The 23,736-nt window shown below is 37.1% G+C and overlaps 1 protein-coding gene across 1 annotated transcript in view; it reads left to right on the top strand.

The window, feature by feature from the left end:
* LOC118749126 (ribose-phosphate pyrophosphokinase 1-like) overlaps positions 1–23,736 on the top strand; it is a 537,936-nt gene that overhangs the window by 488,764 nt on the left and 25,436 nt on the right. The window contains exon 4 of the mRNA XM_036483895.1: positions 9,588–9,686. Within this exon, the coding sequence (XP_036339788.1) occupies positions 9,588–9,686 (99 nt within the window). The remainder of the gene's footprint in view (positions 1–9,587; positions 9,687–23,736) is intronic.

Here is a 23,736-nt window from a genome sequence, read left to right as displayed (position 1 = left end):
CGATGTAAAGGAGCGCAAATTCGGAGTTGGATTTGTGGTGGGAAAGGGACTCCGTCTCCGAGTACTGTCGTTCACCCCGGTGGACGAGCGTCTAGCCACAATCCGCATCAAAGCGAGATTCTTCAACATCTCGCTCATCTGCGCCCATGCCCCGACGGAAGAGAAGGATGAGGCATCCAAGGATCTCTTCTATGAGCGCTTGGAGCGCACCTACGAGCGCTGCCCCCATCATGATATCAAAGTCGTGCTTGGCGACTTCAATGCAAGGGTGGGTAAGGAAGGGATCTTTGGAACCACCGTCGGAAAATTCAGCCTCCACGATGAAACGTCCGACAACGGATTGAGACTGATCGACCTCGCCTGGGCCCGAAACATGGTAGTATGCAGTACTAGGTTCAAGCATAAAAAGATCCATCAAGCTACGTGGCTGTCTCCGGATCGAAAAACGAGAAACTAAATCGATCATGTTGTGATAGACGGAAGGCACGCTTCCAGTGTTTTAGACGTACGCACACTCCGAGGCCCAAACATCGACTCGGACCACTATCTTGTTGCAGCCAAGATACGCACCCGCCTCTGTGCAGCAAAAAATGTGCGCCCAAATATGCAAGGAAAGCTTAACATCGAAAGGCTGCAATCACAACAGACAGCTAGCGCATTCGCTACTCGACTGTCACACCTGCTCTCAGAGAGCACTCTACAACGAACCGACATATGCGAGCAGTGGAACCACATTTCTCGATCATTAAGTACCGCCGCCGAAGAAGAAGTCGGATTTCAGCGAGCCCGAAAGAACAGCTGGTACGATGAGGAGTGTCAGGAAGCTGCAGAGAAAAAAGATGCCGCCTACAGGGCCGCGCTGCGATCGGGCGCAACGCGCGCTATGTGGGACCGCTATAGGGATCTGAAGAGGGAAGCGAGACGTATTTGCCGCAATAAGAAGAGAGAGGCCGAAATACGTGAGTGCGAAGAGCTTGAAATGCTGGCCGGCAGGATGAATGCCCGAAAATTTTATCAGAGAGTTAGGCGACTTACGGAAGGTTTCAAGACCAGGGCGTACTCCTTCAAGAACAACAATGGCGACCTAGTAACCGATGTCCAGAGCGTACTTAAATTATGGAGGGAACACTTTTCCGCCCTTCTAAATGGTAGCAGCATGGAAAGTTATGGAGAAGAACCCGAGCCCGCAGTCGATGATGACGGAGTCGACGTTCTACCGCATGACTATGACGAGGTACGTATAGCAATAAAAAAAATGAAGCTGCTGGAGCTGACAGCCTGCCAGCTGAGCTATTCAAGTAAGGCGGCGAGGAGTTGATAAGGCGCATGCATCAACTCTTGTGCGGAGTATGGTCAGATGAACGCATGCCCGACGACTGGAATTTATGTGTGCTCTGCCCAATCCACAAGAAAGGTGACCCCGCCATTTGCGCCAACTACTGCAAGATCAGCCTTCTAAGCATAGGTTACAAGGTCTTATCGAGCGTATTGTGTGAAAGACTGAAGCCCACCATCAATGAACTGATTGGGCCTTTTCAGTGTGGCTTTAGACCTGGCAAATCCACCATAGACCAGGTATTCACAATACGCCAAATCTTGGAAAAGACCTGCGAGAAAAGGATCGACACTTACCACCTATTTGTTGACTTTAAAGCCGCTTTTGACAGCGCTAAAAAGAGTTGCCTATGTGCCGCTATCTCTGAATTTGGCATCCCCTCAAAACTCATGCGGCTGTGTAAAATGACGCTGAGCAATACCACCAGCTCCGTCAGAATTGGGAAAGACCTCTCCGAGCCGTTCGCTACTAAACGGGGTTTCAGACAGGGCGACTCCCTTTCATGTGACTTCTTTAATCTGATGTTGGAGAAGATAATAAGAGCCGCAGAACTGAACCACTCAGGAACAATTTACTACAAGAGCGTGCAATTGCTGACATCCATCGGTAACAAAAACCGCGAAGTCTGTTCTGCCTTTTCCAAGTTGGATAAGGAAGCAAAGCGAATGGGTCTGGTGATAAACGAGGACAAGACGAAGTATCTCCTGTCATCAAACAAACAGTCAGCACATTCGCGCCTTGTGGGTGCAACTGTTGACAGTTACAATTTCGAGAAAGTAGAGAATTTCGTTTACTTGGGAACCAGCATTAACACCGATAATAATGTCAGCATGGAAATCCAACGCAGAATCACTCTTGCCAACAAGTGCTACTTTGGACTGAGTAGGCAATTCAGGAGTAAAGTCCTCTCTCGACGTACGAAAACCACACTCTATAAGTCACTCATCGTGCCCGTGCTAGTATATGACGCAGAAGCATGGACAATGACAACATCCGATGAGGCGGCTCTTGGAGTGTTCGAGAGAAAGATTTACGGGCCTTTACGCGTTGGCGACGGCCAGTACAGCAGACGATGGAACGATGAGCTGTATGAGCTTTACAACGACATGGACATAATGCAGCGAATTAAAATACAGCGGCTCCGCTGGCTTGGCCATGCCGTTCGAATGGACACCGACGCTCCAGCTCTGAAAGTATTCAGAGGAGGGAGGCCCCTACTGCGATGGAAAGATCAGGTGGAGAAGGACTTGGCTTCACTTGGCGTTTCCAATTTGCGTCAGTTGGCACAGAAGAGAAATGACTGGCGTGCTTTGCTTAGGGATAAAACGATACTAGTAAATACAAGTACATACTCGATACTTTTCGTCCGTTACCAAGTAATTTTGTTATCGATACTTTTGAACCGAGTACTGAGTATGTATCGGAAGAAAGTACTTATATCGAAACCCGATTCAGTGAAAATTTTATTTCCGGACTTTCTTTAATCTAATTATTATTGTGAATATCTAAAAATTTTTGGCAGTTTAGTTATCAATGAAAAATTCCTACAAAGAAAGACCTATAATCATCTCATTAACATATCGCCAGCTTGAAGTGAAAAGTTCACTTTTTGTGAAAACTCATATTTGGATATAGGAAGCAAAGTAAATTAAAAACGCAACGCCTTCAAGTTTATATTCAATTAAAGGCAAATTTACTAGGTCCAAAAGAGGCACAGAAAAAACGATAAGCTCACAAAAAATTCTACATCTTTTAATTTGCAACGGAGCCTTCTGCAAAATTCTTGAAAGAAATTTTTTGAAAAGTTATTTTCCTCACCTTCAAATTTTTTACATATAGACTTAGCAGCTTTTCACTCTAAAAATTATCAACATGATTACTTCTTTCAGAAATATACCATTGTTACTTTGCAGAACTGCTCAATCGCTTTCTCTTTGTACAAAATAAATAATAAGTATAACAAATAAAATACGTAAATACATACAAACGAAGACAATTCTGTTAACAAAATGCTGGGGACTTTCCTAGTAAACCATGTTTTAAAACTTAAAGTTGTTCTTAAAAAGATTAAGTAGCATTCGCCTAAAATCAAAAATTATAGTCACATAAGTTATTTTGACAAAAATTTATAGATATGTGATGGCGTTTCTTATACAAACAATTCTTATATAGGTACAAATATCGATATAAGTAAGTTCGATGCTACTTCCAAGTACAGGTATCGATACTTCCATGGTATCGTTTTATCCCTAGCTTTGCTGAACTCGGCCAAAATCGCTTAGGCGGTTACAGCGCCAAATAAGAAGAAGCTCTAAATGTTGAATTAAACTAAATTAAATTTTTTTATTTCAAATTATAAGTTTTTTGTTACTAAAATTAATCCATCCATAATTGTCCATCTTTCAAGGCATGTCAATTTTCCAGGTTATCTAGTGTTAATGGGCACATTTTGATAACTGAGCTTGTTTACTAAAATGAGAATATAAAAATGAAAACTTTTTTTTAATGAATAGACTATATTAAATTTCGATCTATAATTTTTGGTGCTACAATTGGGTCAAATGACCCCTGTCCGTAGATTTTTTGGTCTTTCTAGTGTTAATGAATTATTCCTGCCTTATGATGAGTTTAATTTTGGCCCGAAATCGTTCAATTTTCTCTTTTCGGCTATGTGTATTCACTACGGGCCACCATATCTTTGAGCGTACGCGGCGCTCCATTACTGTCACTCCTGAATGGCCTTCATGTGCAATCTCTCGTGCTCCTAATGAAAAGGGTATAACTATTTTGGTTCCTCGTAGTAGGATATTTCTCAAAGTACATAACTCAAGTCGAAACGGAAAAAACTTATTCAAATTTAATGAATTATTAGTTGTTATGTCTCTAGGGCCAATTTTCAATTTCCTATGGCGTAGTGAAAGGAGCTTTTCGAAACGCGTAGGAGGAAAAAGGAACATTGTTTGCTTTTTATTCAAATCAGCCAAAAAGCTCTTTTAACTACCCCTTTAATGAATTATCTTTCACATTTCCCACCGTTCCCATCAATTATGGCCTTGATTCTGCTCTACGATTTCAAGAATCGAAAGTGCCTGCGGAATGGTTTTTCCAAGAATTTCAATTCTGTACAACTTAGAATTTTCAATTTTGTACGACTTAGACAACGATTCAGCAATATAATATTTGCCAGCCTGATAGAAGATCTTAGATTTGAAGGCGTAGCACCCAACGCTCAATACGAGCAGGCGGCTCGACGTGGGCCGGCAAATCGTTTCGTAAGGCTTACGGTCCATAACCAGTTCGAACTCAATACCTGTTAAGTAATAGTAAAAACGTTCAACACCCCAAACTAACGAGAGACTTTTTTCACTGTTTGCGAATATCTGCGTTGAGTCTCCAATATACTTTTGCTTGCAAACTAACGCGAGACTTTCCTTCTCCGTTTGCGAATATCTGCGTTCGGTCTCCGAAAGACTTTTGCTTGCAAAAGATGGGGTTACGACATAACTTCCACCGAAACGTTACATACATAAGTTCCACGGAAGTTATGTCGTGAAGTTACTACCATCGATCGATTTTTGGTCAATGGAAGTAAAGTCTGACATTACTTCCACAGATCTGATTCGTGGAAGTTATGTCAGACATAAGTTCCATGATAATTGTATATTTAATGAGCCGCTCACTGCACAAATTGATTAATTCCACTTTTTAAAAAATCTTAAATTTTATTGTCAAAGCTAGAAGTCCGGCGAAAATTAGGTATTTTCGCTTGAAACTTTTTGAAAAAATGGTCAATGTTCCGAGATCCAAGATGAATGCATTCCTCAACTGAATACTATATGAGATTATTATGTTTACCACTTCTTCCACAAGATAAAATAATGAATTGATATAAGATTTTAGTAGCACAAGCGATGTATTTCAATTGTTTTACATTAATGCAGCCAATTTTCGAATATTTTCGAAGCTGTTGTTTAAAACAGATGAGTGAAACTCTTATGACTAATCAGGTTGTTTTTTAATTTAGTGCTATATTTTTAGAAAATGTTGAATGATTTGTTGGTTTTCAATTTTTTGCGTACCCCTTCGGCTTTAGAAAGTTAATGCTGCATTGGGAAAACATTTTCCTCTTAACGGGAATTTCTCCCGTTTTCTGTCGATTCTAATCTCAGAAGTAGGGACACGAATTTAAATACGATACGATACCATATCGATACTTTCGGCATTCGATACCGATATTTTCTACTTGATTGTTTGAAAATGATATTTTGAGGAATCGAGTACCAGAAGCCTAGTGTCGTATCGAATGTCATAAACTCACCTTACAAGGATAATGTGATTAGCAATTCTTCCTGATATAAATTGGGCTATAAAGATCAGAAATTTGTACTATAGTTAGGATTGCGTGTGGCCGTTTTGAACCCGCTGCCTCGGTGTTTTAAGTCAACACCTCAATCTTTACGTATAATAATAACAATCAGAGATGCTCAACAAACCATTTGAATCGATTTCGTTTTGTTGATGGCAAAAATAACTTATCAAGATAATTTCGTTACGTTTCAGAGCTAAATTAACGAAACAAAACTCAATCGTTAACGTCGAAACAAAATAAATTAACCAAAATTTATTATTAACACCTAGCACTTAAATGCATGCTACAGCTTCAGCATTAACGATTGAATTTCTTTAAAAACCAAAATAGCATTACACTTAGGTCTATTTTTATGCGGTTTTTTACGCGGATTTGAATTTATGCGGTTTTTCAAACCATTTTTTCGCTGTAGCGATTCTGCTTTTTTGAGGGTTTTTATTACTTGTTTTCAGTTTGTAAGAGACACTGCTTCTAATAAATAATTTGTCTTTGTATTCTTACATAATTCATATATTTATTGTGGTATTTTTTTTTTGTTTTTGGTAAAAATACAGATAAAATCTATATATATATATATCAGGGTTGTTGCGAATATTCGCATTCGCATTCGCAACCGCGGAGCTTCGATTAATTTTAACATTCGCATTCGCTTTCGCATGCAATAATCAATGCGGAGCTTTTGCGAATGCGAATGTTGTGCAACGTATATATGTATGGCAAACAAAATGGCAAATTGTAGCCAACATTTTTGCCTGTGGTCGTGGGAGTATTTGTGTAACAAAACTGGTCAAATGTCATATATATCAACTTTGATAAAAATGCCTTTTACCATATTATTTCTTAAGCTATATAACCGAGCTATCAATGGGCAGTCATACGAGTTCCCACTTCTTCTTGGCCTTTGGCGTACGTCAAAGAGAACATATCTAGTCCTTTTAATAATGTTTTTTTTTTTGCTTTATTTACCTGCATTGGTTTCTTTCTTTATTATGATTTTTTTGGACCAATCTTAAAAAAAAAATACTAGACACAAAAGAAGAAATTATGTACTGTAATTCTTAACCAAATTTTCGTGATTTGCTTTTCATGTTACACATGTTCGTTTCAATAATTTCAAATGAAGCTTTTTGGGGAATTTATTTTTAACAAACATTTTAAACACATAGATTTTGTTTCTTGTCGGGCAATACTTTTTTCGTAGGGATATACATTGGATCCTTGGCTAAAAACTTCTGTGGTAAAACTGTGCTTTTTTTGCTATTTAAAGTCAAATAGTAAGCTCCTTCAATAGGGATTTCCAGCAGAAAAGGTCAACGTCTGGATTTAAAGAGAATCGATGCTCAAATAATTAAAAAGCTATAGGTCTGACCTTTAATTAGATAAGAATTACGTAACTATCTGAGATTCAAATGCTTATTAAAAAACGGGGTGCTTTTTTTTTAAAACAACAATATTCTGACCCGATGACCAGAATTTTGTTCAAAATTTTCATTCCTGGAAAACAAAAATTAATTTTCCATATCCACCTATTAAGCTCGCTATAAGCACACATTTTTCAAACCAGTCACAGAAGAAAGTATGTATTAAAAACGAATCACAAAAACTAAAATCGAAAAACGCTGATGAAGTTACAGATCCCCTAAATTCTGAAGCATCCAAAGGAATGAGAATGAAGAATTCTTTTTAAAAAGCTTTAGAAAAACTCGACATATCTGGTTTGGCTTGTAAGCGCTGTTTAAACAACGATCTCGCCATTATGCTAGATTCTAATTGTTTATTAAAAATACTTGACATCCGCATTCGCATCCGCATCCGCGGATGTTAGCTGTTAGATATTCGCATCCGCATTCGCATCCGCGGATGTCTAATATTCCACATTCGCAACATATAATATATAATATATATATATGTATATATAATACGGGAAGGGATTTTTTGTTCAGCATAAAAGATCTGTACCGTTCGCCCAATTTTCAAAAATTAGAAGTCAAATTAAACCGCTTGGTCTGTAGATGTACAAACTGGTTTTAGTTTTTCGAAAGGAGTTACCACCTGCTGAAAAATTAAATTAAAATTATTTAATAATCAATGCCATAAAATCCGCACCGTTCGTTCGATTTTCGAAAATGTGCTGTAGATGCGCAGTAAGGCTTAACTTATTCGAATAGAGTTGCCAGGTTTTAAAAAATTATATTCAAATTATTAAAAAATAAATAAATCAGTTAACTGGTTATCAATCGAAATGTTTTTGACAAGCTTTGTTTCTTAGCTGAACTATATAAGGGTTGCCACCTATTTAAAAAATCATATTAGGTAAGAGAAATATGTATCACCATATGGGTGCCAAACGAAAGGGATTTTAGAAATTAGTAGTTTGAAAATATTTTGAAAAGGGTTGCCACCTGCTTGAAATATCGAATTTAGTTTACTTATACAAAAGTTATAGAAATATCAAAATATGAATGTCAAACGAAAGTGTTAATAAATCTTTAGTTTCAACGCCAATAATATTTTTGAGGTGTTAAAAGAGGACTGCCACCTGTTTAAAAAGTTAAATTCAAATTATTTTATAAGTTAAATGAATTATTAAAATATGGGTATCAATCGAAAAGGGTTGACAAATTTTTAATTTTGAACAGTATTTAGCGGGGTTGCCACATGTTTGAAAATTAAAATTCCACTTAATTTATCAGTTAATTAAAATAGGTATCGCAGTGTCCGGCAAAGGAGAGTTAACAACGATTAATCTTGAAAATACTTTTGAAGAGGGCTGCCACCTGTTTGAAAGGCCTAACTCAATTAACTAATTCAAAAAGTATACGAAATATAAAAATACCCTAGCCAAACGAAGGAATGGTAAGAAATCTTTATTTTGAACATCTCAAATGTTTGAAGAGAGTTGCCACGTGTTTAAAAAGCTAAATTCAAATTATTCAGTAAGTTGGATGAATTATTAAAAGATGGGTATAAATCGAAATGGGTTTGAAAGGAATTTATTCCTGACCGTTACTTAGGAGGGCTGCCATTTGTTCGAACAATCAAATTCGAATTAGTTCATCAGTTTATTGATTACATGTATATCACAATGTAAGACGAATAAGATTTAAGAAGATTTTATTTTCAGAATACTTTTGAAAGGGAATTTCAAAAATTAGAGGTTAAATTAGAGACCTTAGCCTGTAGATCTATGATAAAGTTTTATTTTTTTAATTAAGAACTTTTTTCATCGGTATAGGGTGATTTGAAATTCGATGAAAATAAAAACATGCACTATGCGAGACTGCTCTTCATTCAGAAACGGCTGCACGGTTTTGATGAAATGTGGCACTCGGATCTCTTATAACTCTGACTAACATTTGGAATAATTTTTAAGTTTTTGAAATTAAATTTTAGGCGTTTTAACGCCATGCGGGTTCACTAGTGATTTTAAAAGTTCACAATGGCGAATCCAATATGGCGGTCAAAAAATTAAAATCGATTCGGTCCACGTGAAACGTTTTCCTCTGGGGTTCTCTGCATCAAAAATCGCTACTACAATTTCTTTTTTTTTAGAATGTCTAATTTTAATGGGCTAGTGAATTTTTCACTGATTTTTATTATAAGCGTTTATTATGTTTCACCTGTGTGTAATCAAATCTTGCACTCAATTCTCAACCAACTCCCTGATGACCTAGAGACTTCGAACTTAGCTCAGAACCCGTGGACAATGCAATATGAAAGATGAATTAATCCCAGAGTGTACATGTATTTCGTTTTTGTTTGTGATGGGTGTGTAATAGTTATTGGTTTTGAAAAAAAAAAAAAAAATTATTTACATTTATGAATTTAAATTATATATATGTATGTATGTATAAGTATATATTTTTTTCTACCTACCAACAGAGTCGTGCCCCCATATCTGCTAAATTAGTCGCTAATATGTTGTCTGTAGCTGGAGCTGACCATATTATAACAATGGATTTACATGCTTCTCAAATACAAGTAAGTAAACAAAATTGTTTATCTCATTTTTTATTGTTTACGGTTAGGGATAAATCGATACCATCAAGGTATTACTCAAATCAGTACTTGTACTTGTATCAAACAAGATATCGATACCTACTCAGTATCGGAAAGTTATCGAGTACTTGTACATAGAGTACGATTTTGCATATTTTTCAAAGTAATTGTATTTTTTCACAAAAAATATGTTTGTTTACAAGATTATTTATCCTTTAATATTTTTTCATACAAAAATTTAAGACAAGAATTATTTTGTATAGTATTTGATTTCAAAAACAATAGAATATATTTTTACAAGATTAATAGATAAAGTTTTTTCATATAAAATAAGGAGTTATTTTCCTTTTTTGTTATATCTCCCGAAATTATCAACTTTTCCAAGTGTTTTCCTGAAAGGCGGTTTCGCGGTTTTGATATAGTTGTATCTGTTTTTGAGAAAAGCCTCTCGCAAGGGACAGGTGACCCAACAACCGTTATGTATAGACGGGCTTGCTTATATAGCTGTGGAAATATATTGCGCATATCTTCCAATTCCTCTAATGGGTTGCTTTTCAAAGAAGATGCTGAAGCATAATAAGTTTTGCGCTTCCGATACAAGTCCTTTTTTTCGATACCTACTTGGATCGAAGTAAAATGTATCGAGTACAAAAATACTTGGTAAATTGAGAAAAGTATCGAGTATGTACTTGGATTTACTTGTATCGATTTATCCCTATTTACGGTAGGGATGCACAAATCAGCAAAAAGTTATCGGAAGGGGAAAACGAAGTCAGCAGAATAGTGAGATTGTATGTGTGGTAGAGCACTTCTTGGCAGTGATGCCAGCAGTGTAGCGAGAATTTTTTCAGCAATCCAGCTAAAGGACAAAAAAACGAGCTAAAAACAGCTAAAAAAACTTTTTAGTCTAAGAAAGTAAAGGCAATTATTCAAATATTTTATTAGTTTTTTCACAAAAAACAGCAAATAGGAACATATATCTAACAACCAATAACAAGTTAAAGGTTATTTGCATGATCCAAAAAATAAAGTAGTTTCAATAAACAACTTTTTGATTAAAAAAGCAGATTTTTGACAATTGCTCCATTGGGAAAAATTCTGAGCGGAGGTTGCTCTTCCGTGGAACTGCTTGAGCTTGTATTGTCTGCCTCGATAATACTCCCTTGGGGTGCAGGCATATCAGCTTTCTTGAAATCTATACTAATTATATAAAGAGAAGTCCCTTTTTTTGTAACAGGTAATCTCGCGAACGGCTGGTCCGATTTTCATGAAATTTTGTATACAAATAGTTTTCGGTAACCACCATGTTTTAGGCTAAAAAACTTTTACTTTTTTTCGGGTAGGTGGACCAGGGACCGGTCTATTCGAAAAAATCTTATTATAGTCCGATTTGCATAAAATTTAGTACGTAAGTAGCTTTTTAGCATATATTAGCATATATGACCCATTTTTTCCGGGAAGTGGTCCAGGGACCGATCTATTCGAAAAAATCGAATTTACGGTCCGATTTGCTTAAAATTCGGTGCGCGGGTAGCTTTTTAGCATATATTAGCATATGTGATAAATTTTTTCCGAGAAGTGGACCAGGGACCGATCTATTCCAAAAAATCGCATTTACGGTCCGATTTGCTTAAAATTCGGTACGTAGGTAGCTTTTTAGCATATATTAGCATATATGATCCATTTTGTCCGAGAAGTGGACCAGGGACCGATCTGTTCGAAGAAATCGTATTTATGGTCCGATTTACTTAAAATTCGGTACGTATGTAGCTTTTTGCCTGGATAAGCTTATAGATTCCTGTTTTCCAATTTTCATGCAATTTCGAATAGAAATAGCTTTAAGTAACGACCATATCAAGGGGCGAATTCGTCACTAGGCAAGATTTTTTTGCGCCAATCAGAAACAACGGATACTGTCAAAATATAATTATAATATATAATATATCTCAACTAATATATATTTAGAACCGTTTGATAGTTTTCGCAAGGCTCGAGAGCGGCTGAACCGATTTTTTTGAAACTGCCACCTGCCGCACGTGTCCCAAGGATGGTTTTAGGCTGAAAAAAATCTATATGTAAAGGGGGCGTGGCACTTCCCATACAAACCGAATTTCTCATGCTACATATCTCTGAAAGTGTGCATGGTAGAGTTTTGGAAATTGGTATGGAGATATACGAAATCAATCGCATACCCTTGGAGAAAAATTTTAGCTATTGTAAAAAGGGGTGTGACATCTCCCATACAAACCGAATTTTTCATACTGCTTATCTCTGGAAATTTTTTGGTAGGGTTCTAGAGTTTTGTATGGAGATGTACGAAATAAATCGCATACATATGGATATATACGAAATCAATCGCATACTCATGAAGAAAGAGGGCATCTCTTGGAAAGGGGGCGTGGCACCTCCCATATAAATCGAATTTTTATACTGCATATCTCTGAAAGTATTCATGGTACAGTACTGGAACTTCGTATACATATCTCCATATAGTTGAAATCAAGCCCATACTCATGGAGAAAATTTGGGCTATTTGAAAAGGGGTGTGAGGCCTACAAACGTACCGACCTTTAGCTATCTTTGAATGAATTTTTTTATTCTTCTGTAGGTGTGTTTGTGAGTGATCTCCTCCTAAATGGTTGTTCGGATTTTAACGAAACTTTTTGTGTATTTGAGTGGGTCTCTGGATGGTTTAGTTTCACAATTTAATCCGACAGTTGGCGCTGTAGTTGAGTTATTACTAAAAATCTTATTTATGATCCGATTTGGCTAATGTTTTAAATATGTATGCAATACTATTGCAAAAGCGTGCTGCCAAGAGGTGCTGAAGTCGAGCTATTACTAAAAATAGCCAAGTGAGAAAAGGGGCCGTGAAGGTCAGATTAAATCGACCTGTTGCACCATTGAGTATATCGAACGCTCCTGCGTTGCAATTGGCCCAATGGATGTGATTTTCCAATATTATTATGCGTTCAAACTTTTAAGGTATTTCGTCTGAAATAAGTATATGTATATTGCATTTCTGTAGAACAATGATTCGCACCCATTTTGAAATTGCCACCTACTATACTGTAAAGCTTCTAGGACATTCACTATAGAACCGGGTCATTGTTGCCGCCAGGGAGTGAAGAGGAAAAAATTTATTTCGCTTTGCGAATAACCGTGCTATGTAATGCCGCACAACTGGAGAATTTCAAGAACGGATATAACACTTTCCTTAGGTTATTTAAAGCGGCAAATGACCACCAAACCTTAATCTTAGCAGACAAATGTGCCAATGAAAATCGTAAACGTGAATTGTTGGTGAAAATGTTGGACCAAAAAGTTTCAATAAAATACATAAAAATTTTGGGCGGGACGAAGTTCGCCGGGTCTGCTAGTATGTATATATATATGTATATGAAATATGTAAATGTTAATTATTAAATTCGATAATTAATACCTTTATACCCAGGGTTCGTAAGTTCTCATTTATGATTATGTATTCGTTTTCATTCATTTATGAGATTATCATCGATAATATTCCAAATCTATTTTTGCATTCCGCTCTAACTCGAATATGAGAAGTCCGAGCATTGTCGATGTCGGCCTCTCATAAATGGGAAAAACGATGCAAGTAATCCATTCGCGATCACTCACAACAGCTTATCGCGATAAGGGAACGTACCCATACTATGTGACCCACTTTTTCAAGGTGGATCCAAAATGGCGACCAACTTAAAAAAAAATAATTGGATTTGTTTGAAGCTCTTAACCGCCATTTTGAATTTTGAAAATTTGACATCAGATTCATAATCAGCAAGCACAGAAACCCACTGGAAACGAGTTTCAACCCTTGACAATGCTTAAAACGTTCAGTATCAACGTTTTAATTTTAGTAATTTTTTTTTTTAATTTAATCGCCATATTGGATCAGCCATTTTGAATTTAAAAAAATGACTTCAGATTCGTAATCGGCGACCCCAAAAACTCTCGAGTGCTGGTTTTCGAACAAGTCCAACCATTTTTCTAAAAAATGGATCGCCGTTTTGAATTTTGAAAAACGTCAGTTAGCAACCTCAGAAACCCCTGGTAACAAGTTCCAACCCATGACAATGAGTAAATCGTTCAGTATCAACGTTTTAAGATACTAGTCTCTTCGAGAGCATATTTTCGGGCACTAGGCCCATTCTAACTGACCAAGACAGGGAATGTTCTCCAATAAAACTACAGTAATTATATGTAAAAACCACATTTTTAGCTGCATTTTAACATGTCAAGAAAATTAAAAAATTTAGAACGTCAGCGTTTTTATAAAAAACCGACTAGCGCGGCCTATAAGAAAAGATTTTTTTTTCAAAGTAAAAAAACACGTTTCTCTTTTTTTATCACAAATAACAATAATTTGAGGTAGCGTTTATAAATTTCCAAAAAAAAATTTTTTTGAACCACTCTAATGGGTACGTTCCCTAAACTTATCGCGAAAAATTTTCAACGCCGTTGTATGGGAGATATTTTTCGCGTTTGTTTTGGTTATGCATTTTGTTTTGGTTATGCATACATACCCAGCAAACAATTAGGTTTGATATACATTTGAGAATGAATTGAAATCAAAGCCTTTCTCAATTGTCAAACGTTTGAAAATAATTTAATATTGATTTGAAAATTACAGCTTTCTCAATAAAAAGGGGAGTTTGATCTCCATTTGAGAATATGGTTAACTCTCAAGTCAATTCCAAAGGTTATTTATCAATTGCACTTCAAATGTGGAAATAAAATTTATTATAGGAAATGTATATTTTATTATATATTTTTTCTTCGCGATGTGCATGTGTATGTACATAACAAAAGAAACAATTAAGATAAGTTAAGTTATAATAAATTCGTCTTGTAGGGCTGCAGCTTCTTCAATCCGCGCAAACATCAAATCCACTATTTGTTGGCCTTCTCTTTGAAAATTTTTTTCTATTCACTGTTTTTTTTGCAATTGATCTTAATTATATTCTTACAATTTTTGATTTATCTGCGCATTTTTATATCGTTTGATACTTGACATCTTTCTTCAAATCAACCTCAAATGAATTTCAAATGTAAAATTTAAACCTCGTTTTCAATTTGAGAATCATTTGAGAAAAACATTTGATATCAAATTGAGAAATACATTTTTCTCAAACGTTTGAAACTGTGTTTGCTGGGTACATATGTACATTAGGGGGGTCCAAAAACAGTAAAGTCGGAATTGTAATGCTCTCACCATTTAGGATTGTTCTATGTCGAAAAAAAGTATACCCCTATTTTTTTATTTTGAAATCAAAAAATATTTAGAGGTCGCTCAAAGTTTTCCATGTATTGTATATGAAAACAAACAGCTTTTCGTTGAAATGGTATAGAATTCTTGAAAATCAATATTTTGCGATCAGAAAACTCAGGTACTCTTCAGGAGACTTTCAATGGTAATACCCAATTATTTATTTAACACTTTTTAATACTAACAATTTTTTATTGATCCCCTCATTGAATTTTTCGGGGTTTTTGTGGGTTTTTGGCGGACCTATTAATTATAGTTGCGATGAAAAAATGGTTAAATAAACAATTGGGTATTATTACTGGGAATCTTCTGCAGATAAGCAGAGGTTTTCGATAGAAAAATATAAATTTTTAAGAATTCTATACAATTTCTAGGAAAAGTTGTTTTTTCCAAATATAAAATACATGTAAAACTTTGGGCGCTTTGAGCGAGCTCTAAATATTTTTTGATTTCAAAATAAAAAAATAGGAGTATATGTTTTTCGGTATAGAACAATCCTAGGGGGTGAGAGCATAAAAATTCCAACTTTACTTTTTCACATGAATTTTTGGACCACCCTAATGTACATACGTATGCATATGTAAGTAACGGAAGCAATGCTTTTTATTACCTTCCTTTTATTAACTCGGGATGTAACTATGTAATATTGATGCGCCTAAAAGATGCAGCGATTTCTATGCTCAAGTTACATACCTGATGACAGTACGAATGGCAATTATAATAAGGAGGTTTTAGGTTTTTAAACTATAATTTTATGGTTGTAACGAATGTAGGAATATGCACAAATACATATATGAATATGTGTATATATATATATATATATACATATGTATATGTATATGTGAGTATCTATATACATGTACTTATATAAGTGCATACCCTGCAGTACGAGGGAGCGACTACAGGGTTGATGAATCGGTAGCTACCTGGTAAACTCAGTCAATTACCCACCGACTACTTGCAGTGTATTTCAGCGATTACTTTTACAAGACAATGTCCTAGGCGGTAGTCACCATCGGCTCTCTCTGCACTACCAGGAGTTATTAAGTAGTCACTTGCGTGATTTATGGGCGCCCTCTGTCGTAGTTTGTCGCTTTTCTGCTTCCGACTGGTTCTACTCTGCACTCCTAGGGTTGGGTGCAGTAGAGGTTCAAAAGTAGCGATTGACTCCAGCAGTACTGAAGGGTAGTTATTTACGGAACAATAGCGCAGAATGAGCCAAAATTTTGCAGCAATAATCAAGTAATAACTAAGGGTTGGTTTTACTATTTACGACCTTGCAAAGACGAAAAAAATTTACTTGAGAGCCTTTTTAGCCTGAAGTATGTATACATATGCAATATTGCAACAGTGTTTTCTGCCTACCTTTTGTTTATTTTCCACTAATAATTAGTATGCTTTAAAAACATTTACGGAAATAGAGCACATGATTTCGTTCGTTTTAGAGCTGTAGCAGGTAGTGATTTTTTCTTCAAACTCCATTTCGCTAATACTAGGTTCACATATAAGTAGACCAGGGGTGTAATTTCAAAATTTCAAAATGTGCCTAATGTTCTTCAAAAATAGCGCCGAAAAGAAGACGAAAGTGCCACAAAATTAAATTTCTTTTAAGGCGTTTTAAGAGCAATATAATTTAGATAAAATATTTTTAAAATACACTGATGTAATATAATAATTATTAATAAGCTAAATTATTACAGTAAATCACTTTTATGAAGGGTTCCTTAGACATAGCAAAATTACACAGAATTCCAATTACAGAGGGGAAATACACCGAAATATAGCTATTCTGACATTTTTACACACATATGTATGTACCTATACCAGTTTCGCCTATTATTTTCATTGATTATTTTTTGATTGATTTTGTATAAATGTAACTCATAATTTAATAAGCACAATATATGTACATAAATCGGCATTTCCAAGTTTGTACAAAAATTAAAAATTTCAGCAGGGTTTCGCAACAACAAGCTTTGAATTCAGAAATTTTAGTGAGATTCCAAGTTCTCGAATTTATGAATATTTTCCCATATAAAGTGTGTTCGAAAATTTTTTAAATGGCTGAAAATGTATGTCACCGTCAGAAAAAAAAAAATCAAAAATTTTTGGGATATTGCAGAAACTTGCACTTTTATTTAATGGACTATAAAACTGCAAACTTAGAATCTTTCTAAAAATTCTGAATTAAAAGCTTGTTGTTGCGGAAACTTACTTACTTACGGCCCTTATTTTAATTGTTTAGTGCTTTTAATTTTCACTTGTAATTTTTTCATCTATAATGTGGTATGTGATTTTTTGTTATATATTGGCATTTTATGCTAAATTTTTATATTTTATGATTGTGCCAAAACAGGATGAATTGTGCCAAAAGTGCCTCTAAGAATGAAAGTGCCAAAAATTGCACTATTGTGCCTACTTTTGCATCACTGAAGTGGACTAGGAAATACCCGGCGTGCTTCGCGACGCCTCGTGAGTAATTTTGCATCAAAGTTAAGGAGAAACCGCATTGAAACTCAAATGGGAAAACCTCTTCAGGGGAAGAATTTTTCCTTTATTATTATTCATCTGGCCGGCCATTGCAACCCTAGTACATATGTAGGTGCATATAATGTGTTGTAATCGATTGGTAATAATAATAAAAGTTAATACCATGTTCTTACCGACATCGAAAACATGTGTTCGTTGCTAAAACTGGTTTTCGACTTAAAACTTGTGTTTTCGTCCATGTAAAATCTTTCAAAAGAAAACCAGTTTTCGCTGAAAACTACTTGAAAACTCACGTTCCACTCATTCCAATCGGTGTCTTCACTAGTTTTTTCGATTATTTATCGAAGTGGAAGTCATATTATTTCATCTGTAATACGTTTTTATTGCTAATTGGCTGGCCAAAGTAAAATAAGAATGAAAGTAAAAGGTTGTAAATGAAGGAAAAGTATTTTGGTTTTGTTTTTGTATAGCAAAACTGTAATCAAAAGATGTAAGACATGTCAACGAAAATACTAACAGCCGGTGTGAACAGCCTTCAGTCCACAATACCAAAACTCGTTTTCAAAGTGTTTTCGTTGTCGGTCAGAACATGGTATAAGATCTATCTTCACAAATCAGTGCCGTATCATTGCCAATCAGCATCGATCAGTGATACCAATTCACACACATCCGTAGTATGTCGTCCGGTACTTTCAGTAAAATGAAGTTCACTGAACCCAAGATGACTTATTTTACTAATGATCAATTGGCAAATATTGCCTAATTATATAATTCTGCATAAGTCCGTAACTACTCGATTAATTTTCCCTCCATATCAAATAAAACTTGAAATAGAATACCGTCAGCTCGTCAGTGAAATACACAAACAAATCTTTGCCGAGTTAACTGCACTCTAAAAACTGTTTGTTTAAATTTAAACATAATAAAAAAGGTAACCAGTTTCCTCTCTTAATGTATGCTAATTTGCACACCGGGTTAATCAATTTAAATACTGCTTTTTAACTTTTACTTACCATAAGTGTGGCCTAGAACAAATTTGAAATTTGTTTTTTGATTTCTAAACACTTAAGGCCAAATTCACAGTGCGTAGTTAACTCAGAATTGGAGGTTAACTACAGATTTTCAGTACAGCACTGTGAATTTGGCCTTTAGGGTCGTTAATTTAACTGTTTTAAGGTATAGTTAAATCATTGGTTAAACTTAACGACAAAAATTTCTATAGAATTTTCTTAGTGCTCACAATTAACGTATGCGGAATGAAATACGAACTGATGCAGTAAAAAGAAACAGCTCTACTTTTGGATGCAACAAATATTGTTTTCCCACTCACATAGATATTGTCGAAATTTCCAAGAAACATTTTTATAGAAAAGACTCATGTCCTTAACGATTGGCCTGTTTCATAGTGCGGAGGGCCTTTTCAAAAATATTATTTTGGGACTATTGTGCCAATTTGGGTTATTATTTTCTTAGCCATTTAGACGATAATTAGTTCAGAGTTATATTTAGGTGTCCTTTTATGGGTCCCCAATGAAAAATATTTCCCTAATCAGTTTTACAAAACTGAAATGAATGTGGTGCAAGCAAATTTTGGGAAAGCGCACATAGTCGTTTTTAATTTTCCTTTCCAACGTTTAAAAAATCTTGGGTAAAGGAGATTTCCCATATTTCACTATATCCCCGGCTCTCGCATAGTCTCTAATGTATTTTTGCTTACTCTGCATGTTATTGTCATTATACGCTGTGATTTTGCAGAGAGATCAAGCAATTTATGATTCTTGTGACGGTCTCATTTCGCAGCTATGTGAAACATGATTTTTCGCACTCGTGGGTTTTCTTTCCACTGTTTTCCTATTCTACAAAGCCGACATTTTAAAGTTTGTTTTAAGTCTCATCGAGAAAAAATGAAAAAGCACGTTACTTTTCGTGACATTGAGTTTCGGTATACAAAATTTACAAGCAAATTTTCAGAGGTCGTTCGCTTTCAAGGAAAATATTTCAGCATTATAATATACATGGACATGACAGTGGCAATGTGGGAGCACATCTTCCTACATGCCATATGGCTGGCTGTGACGCTAATGCACACCACACGGCCTGGAACAGCTCTAACATCAACGGTAGAGGTGAGTCACTATTTAGTTACTTATTATCCACAAAACTGACCATTTGTTATAAGGGTAATCACCCCACTTTCTACAATAGAATAAGGGAGGAGGTTATAGATATAACTCTCGTAACTAACTCGAACAATGTTAGGGTTAAGGGCTGGCACGTCTCGACAAAATGTTCTTTTTCTGATCACTGTCGCATCGTATTCTCCATTAACCTAAGAAAACCGACACAAAAACCTTATCCAAATCCTCGTAGGGCAAATTGGAAAGACTTCAGGCAGCTGGTGTCTGAAATGCGCCCCACGTATACGGTGGAGCCAATCTCAGCGAACCAACTGGAGGGAGCGGTCCTCTGTCTAACGAACCTGTCCCGAGAGCAAACCTCCCAGGCGACACGCAAAGTGGTGGACGGCGGAACTAAGGCAACTTAGGACAGCAGTTAGGAAGGCCTTTAATAGAGAGAAGTTCACCAAGGACGCGGAGGATTGAGACGAATATCGTCGCAACTTCAACGCGTTCAATAAAGAGATAAAAAAGGCAAAGAAAGTATCGTGGTCTAAATTCTGTGAGGACCTCCAAACGACTACTGAAGCCGCGCGACTAAGAAGGTGCCTCTCAAAACACCCCGCTCCTCCCGGTTTCCTGGAGAAGCCAAGAGGAGTGCATACCGAAAGCAGCCTTGAAACACTAGAACACCCGATGGATTTCCACTTCCCTGGGTGCGGCAGCGCAGGGGACACAATCACTCCTGTGACAGAACAGCCTAATACCCGTAGGCAGGGCAGATTAGTTGATAAAATCTTCACTGAACAGAAAGTAGCTTAGCCTATCAGATTCCTCCAACCCTTCAAATCTCCGGGTCCAGATGGAATCTTTCCAGCCATGCTACAACGAAAAAATGCCACGGTAACTCCGTAGCTAACGACCATTTTTAGGGCAAGTTTTCTCCTTAGATATATTCCAAAGCCATGGAGGGAGGTAAGAGTGGTCTTCATTCCCAAAGCAGGGAAGACGGGCCACAGTACCGCTAAAGACTTTAGACCTATCAGTTTCTCATCATTTCTCCTCAAGATAATGGAGAGGCTTCTGAGTCTGCAGATCACGCGATGCTTACTCCTGAGAACTTCAACGAGGCTCAACATGCCTACCGAAAAGGCAGGTCGGTTGAAACAGCCCTGCATGAGGTTGTCGGAAGTATAGAGAAAGCATTAAGCCACAAAGAATACGCACTGGCAGCCTTTCTGGACTTGAAAGGCGCCTTTAACAATGTTAATTTCGCATCCATACACTGCTCCATGGCGGCCGTAGGACTGGACCCACTGACAACTCTCTGGATCGACAATATGTTGAGCACCAGAAGCATCAATAGCTTCCTGGGAACAGCAGAAGTAAGGAAAACGGCCACATGTGGCACCCCTCAAGGGGGGGGGGAGGGTGTTATCTCTCCTGCTGTGGAACCTCGTGCTTAACGAATTCCTGCTCCGCACATCGAAAGCCGTCAAGATCGTGCCTATGCGGATGACTTAGTCATTTTGGGGGAAATTCCTCTCCACGGTCAGCGAGATTCTACAATCTGCTATTAACTATCATGCGGGGTGGGCAGGAAAAAACAGTCTAGGGGTTAACCCCTCCAAAACGCACTTGTTCTGTTCACCAAGCGTTATAAAGTAGACAAATTTCAAACTCCGTCCCTCAATGGAGCAAGCCTTGAATTGTCAAAAGAAGCGAAGTTTTTGTAAGGCTACGGTCGGGAAAGACTGTGGGCTGCAATCGCAGATAATGCACTGGATTTATACGGCGGTGGTTAGACCCATTCTCACCTATGGTGCGCTGGTATGGTGGCAGGCGGTTGACACCAAAACCCATCTACTTAATCTGCAAAAGGTGCAACGACAGGCATGCTTATGCATAACGGGGGCGACTTACTCAACGCCCCAGGCGGCGCAAGAGACACTCCTGGACATTCCACCCATAGACCTGTATGTTAAAAGTACCGCAGCTAAAAGCGCTCTACGACTCACGGCGTCTATCAGGCTGCGAACAACTTGCACGGGTCACGCCACAATCCTCGACAGAGTGGGGGTGGAGTACATTTTCTGTGACAATCAATTCACGGAAACTGATTTTAAACGAAATTTGGATATCTATTTTCCAGAAAGAAGTGACTGGGAACTTAGTATTGCTCTTATCGATGACGAAATACACATTTTCCCGGACGGCTCCAAAATGGACGTCGGAACAGGATCTGGAGTCTTCTCTCAGGAGTTATCTCTGAGAGTGTCTTACAGACTCCCGGATCACTGCAGTGGTTTTCAGGCTGAGATATATGCAATCGACATGGCGGCAAGGCTGGTGAGAATGATCGACCTAGCTCCATCTAAACTTGCCTTTGTCGTTGACAGTAAAGCAGCTATTAAATCCTTGGTGTCGGAAACGACCAACTTGATATGCGTTAAGGATGGCCGAAGATCCCTACAAGCTCTACAGCGATACATAATCAACCTTTACTGGGTCCCAGGACACAACGGTGTCCCAGGAAATAAGGAAGCGGAGGAATATGCTAGAAAGGGATCTGGAATGGGGCCTTGGGGAAGCGATCCAGATCGTGAAACCTCTCCTGCGATTTCTGTTTTCGGAAGTCGAGAGAGCGACCAAGGCAGCCATCAACAGCAGGTGGGAAAATCTGCACACCTGCATAGTATCGCGATCGCTCTGGCCACGTCTCGATGAACGAAGAACAATGAGTTTATTAAGGCGGTCAAAGCCAAACGTTAAGCTTCTCACAGGAAAACAAACGGGACACTGGACCATTGGCCACATGGCCGCCAGGTTCGGAGCACTGCACAACGATTTCTAGGGATAGACATGGGGGAACCCCCCAGGGCATTGCAATGGGCCTTTGTGGCCTCCGAGTGAACTCTTCTCAGAGCCGGCCACTTAACCTAACCTAACCTATAATATACAACGAGGTAATTTTTAGTGGAATGCTTGTTAAGATTGTGCAGTAGATTTTGGTATACTTAGTTTGGCTCCTGTGTTTACCAGAATTTTTTAAAATCTGCTTAGAAATTGTCCTCATTTCATTCCGCATACGTTATACAGCTTACACATAAAATGTTTAAAATTTGCTCTAAAAGTTTTTTTTATTTAAATTAACGCATATTAACCACCAGTTTCCTACCAGTTTCCTCTCCTAATGTGTGCAAATTTAGATACCGTGTTAATAAAATTGAACACTGCCTGTTTACTTTTACATACCAAATTTGTTGCGTAGGGCAAAATTACACATAAAATGTACTTAATTTTTATTTTTAGTAGGGAGAGTACTTTTGCGTTAAAAACGTTTGCTATTTTAAACATTTCATGTGTATATTTTAAACATCTCATGTACAAAAATCCAGTCTTGAACATCTTATGCGTATACTTACACAGATTTTGTTTTAAAATAAACACTTTTCAGTAGCAGTTTTACATGCAGTTTTTAGAGTGTATAAAAAAATTGCAGAACGAACACTGAAGCAGCACTGACGGTAAAAAACGGCACTGTGCCGGACGGTCTGAACAACTCTATTTGGGACTGGGGCAACGATATTATATTTTTCACTGACACCGATAGGTACGTCACTGATATGTGTCGCTACTATTCTCCGATTACGGGCCATTGCCCTTGCGGCTCGCGTTTGTCTTGACAAATTTCTTTTAGCTTTAGGCATTTTTAAACACTTCGGACTATTCTGTTATTTGAAATTTTTTTTTTATTTAGTAACGAAATTCCACTTGGTATAAGCCAAAAAGCTCAGCCTTTAACACACTTGCTAATTTATCAACTTCGCGAAAACAATGAAGCCCAACAAATAGACATACATATGTACATCATTGATTTGCTGGTGTTTGTGCATGCAACTACAGCGTTGCAAAAATGGAATTCGGCTTGACAGAGGCAGGATTCCCATAAAAACAGGGCTAAATTACTTTACCATATCAATTCTAATTTGAACATAGTTATGTACATATGTATGCATGTATTCAAGTCTAACTCAATTGATTGAATGTGGACCTGTTGAACTAACATAGTTGAGTTTTGTTTTGTGCAGAATTTGCATGAAGCGAAACATACATTTCTTTGCTGTTATTTATTCTG

The sequence above is a fragment of the Rhagoletis pomonella genome, unplaced genomic scaffold (genome assembly GCF_013731165.1).
Source record: "Rhagoletis pomonella isolate Grant_MI unplaced genomic scaffold, Rhpom_1.0 Rhpom_scaffold_00014, whole genome shotgun sequence".
NCBI lineage: Eukaryota > Metazoa > Arthropoda > Insecta > Diptera > Tephritidae > Rhagoletis > Rhagoletis pomonella.
Note: the sequence above shows the minus strand (reverse complement) of the source record. Positions and strands in the feature narration are given on the sequence as shown.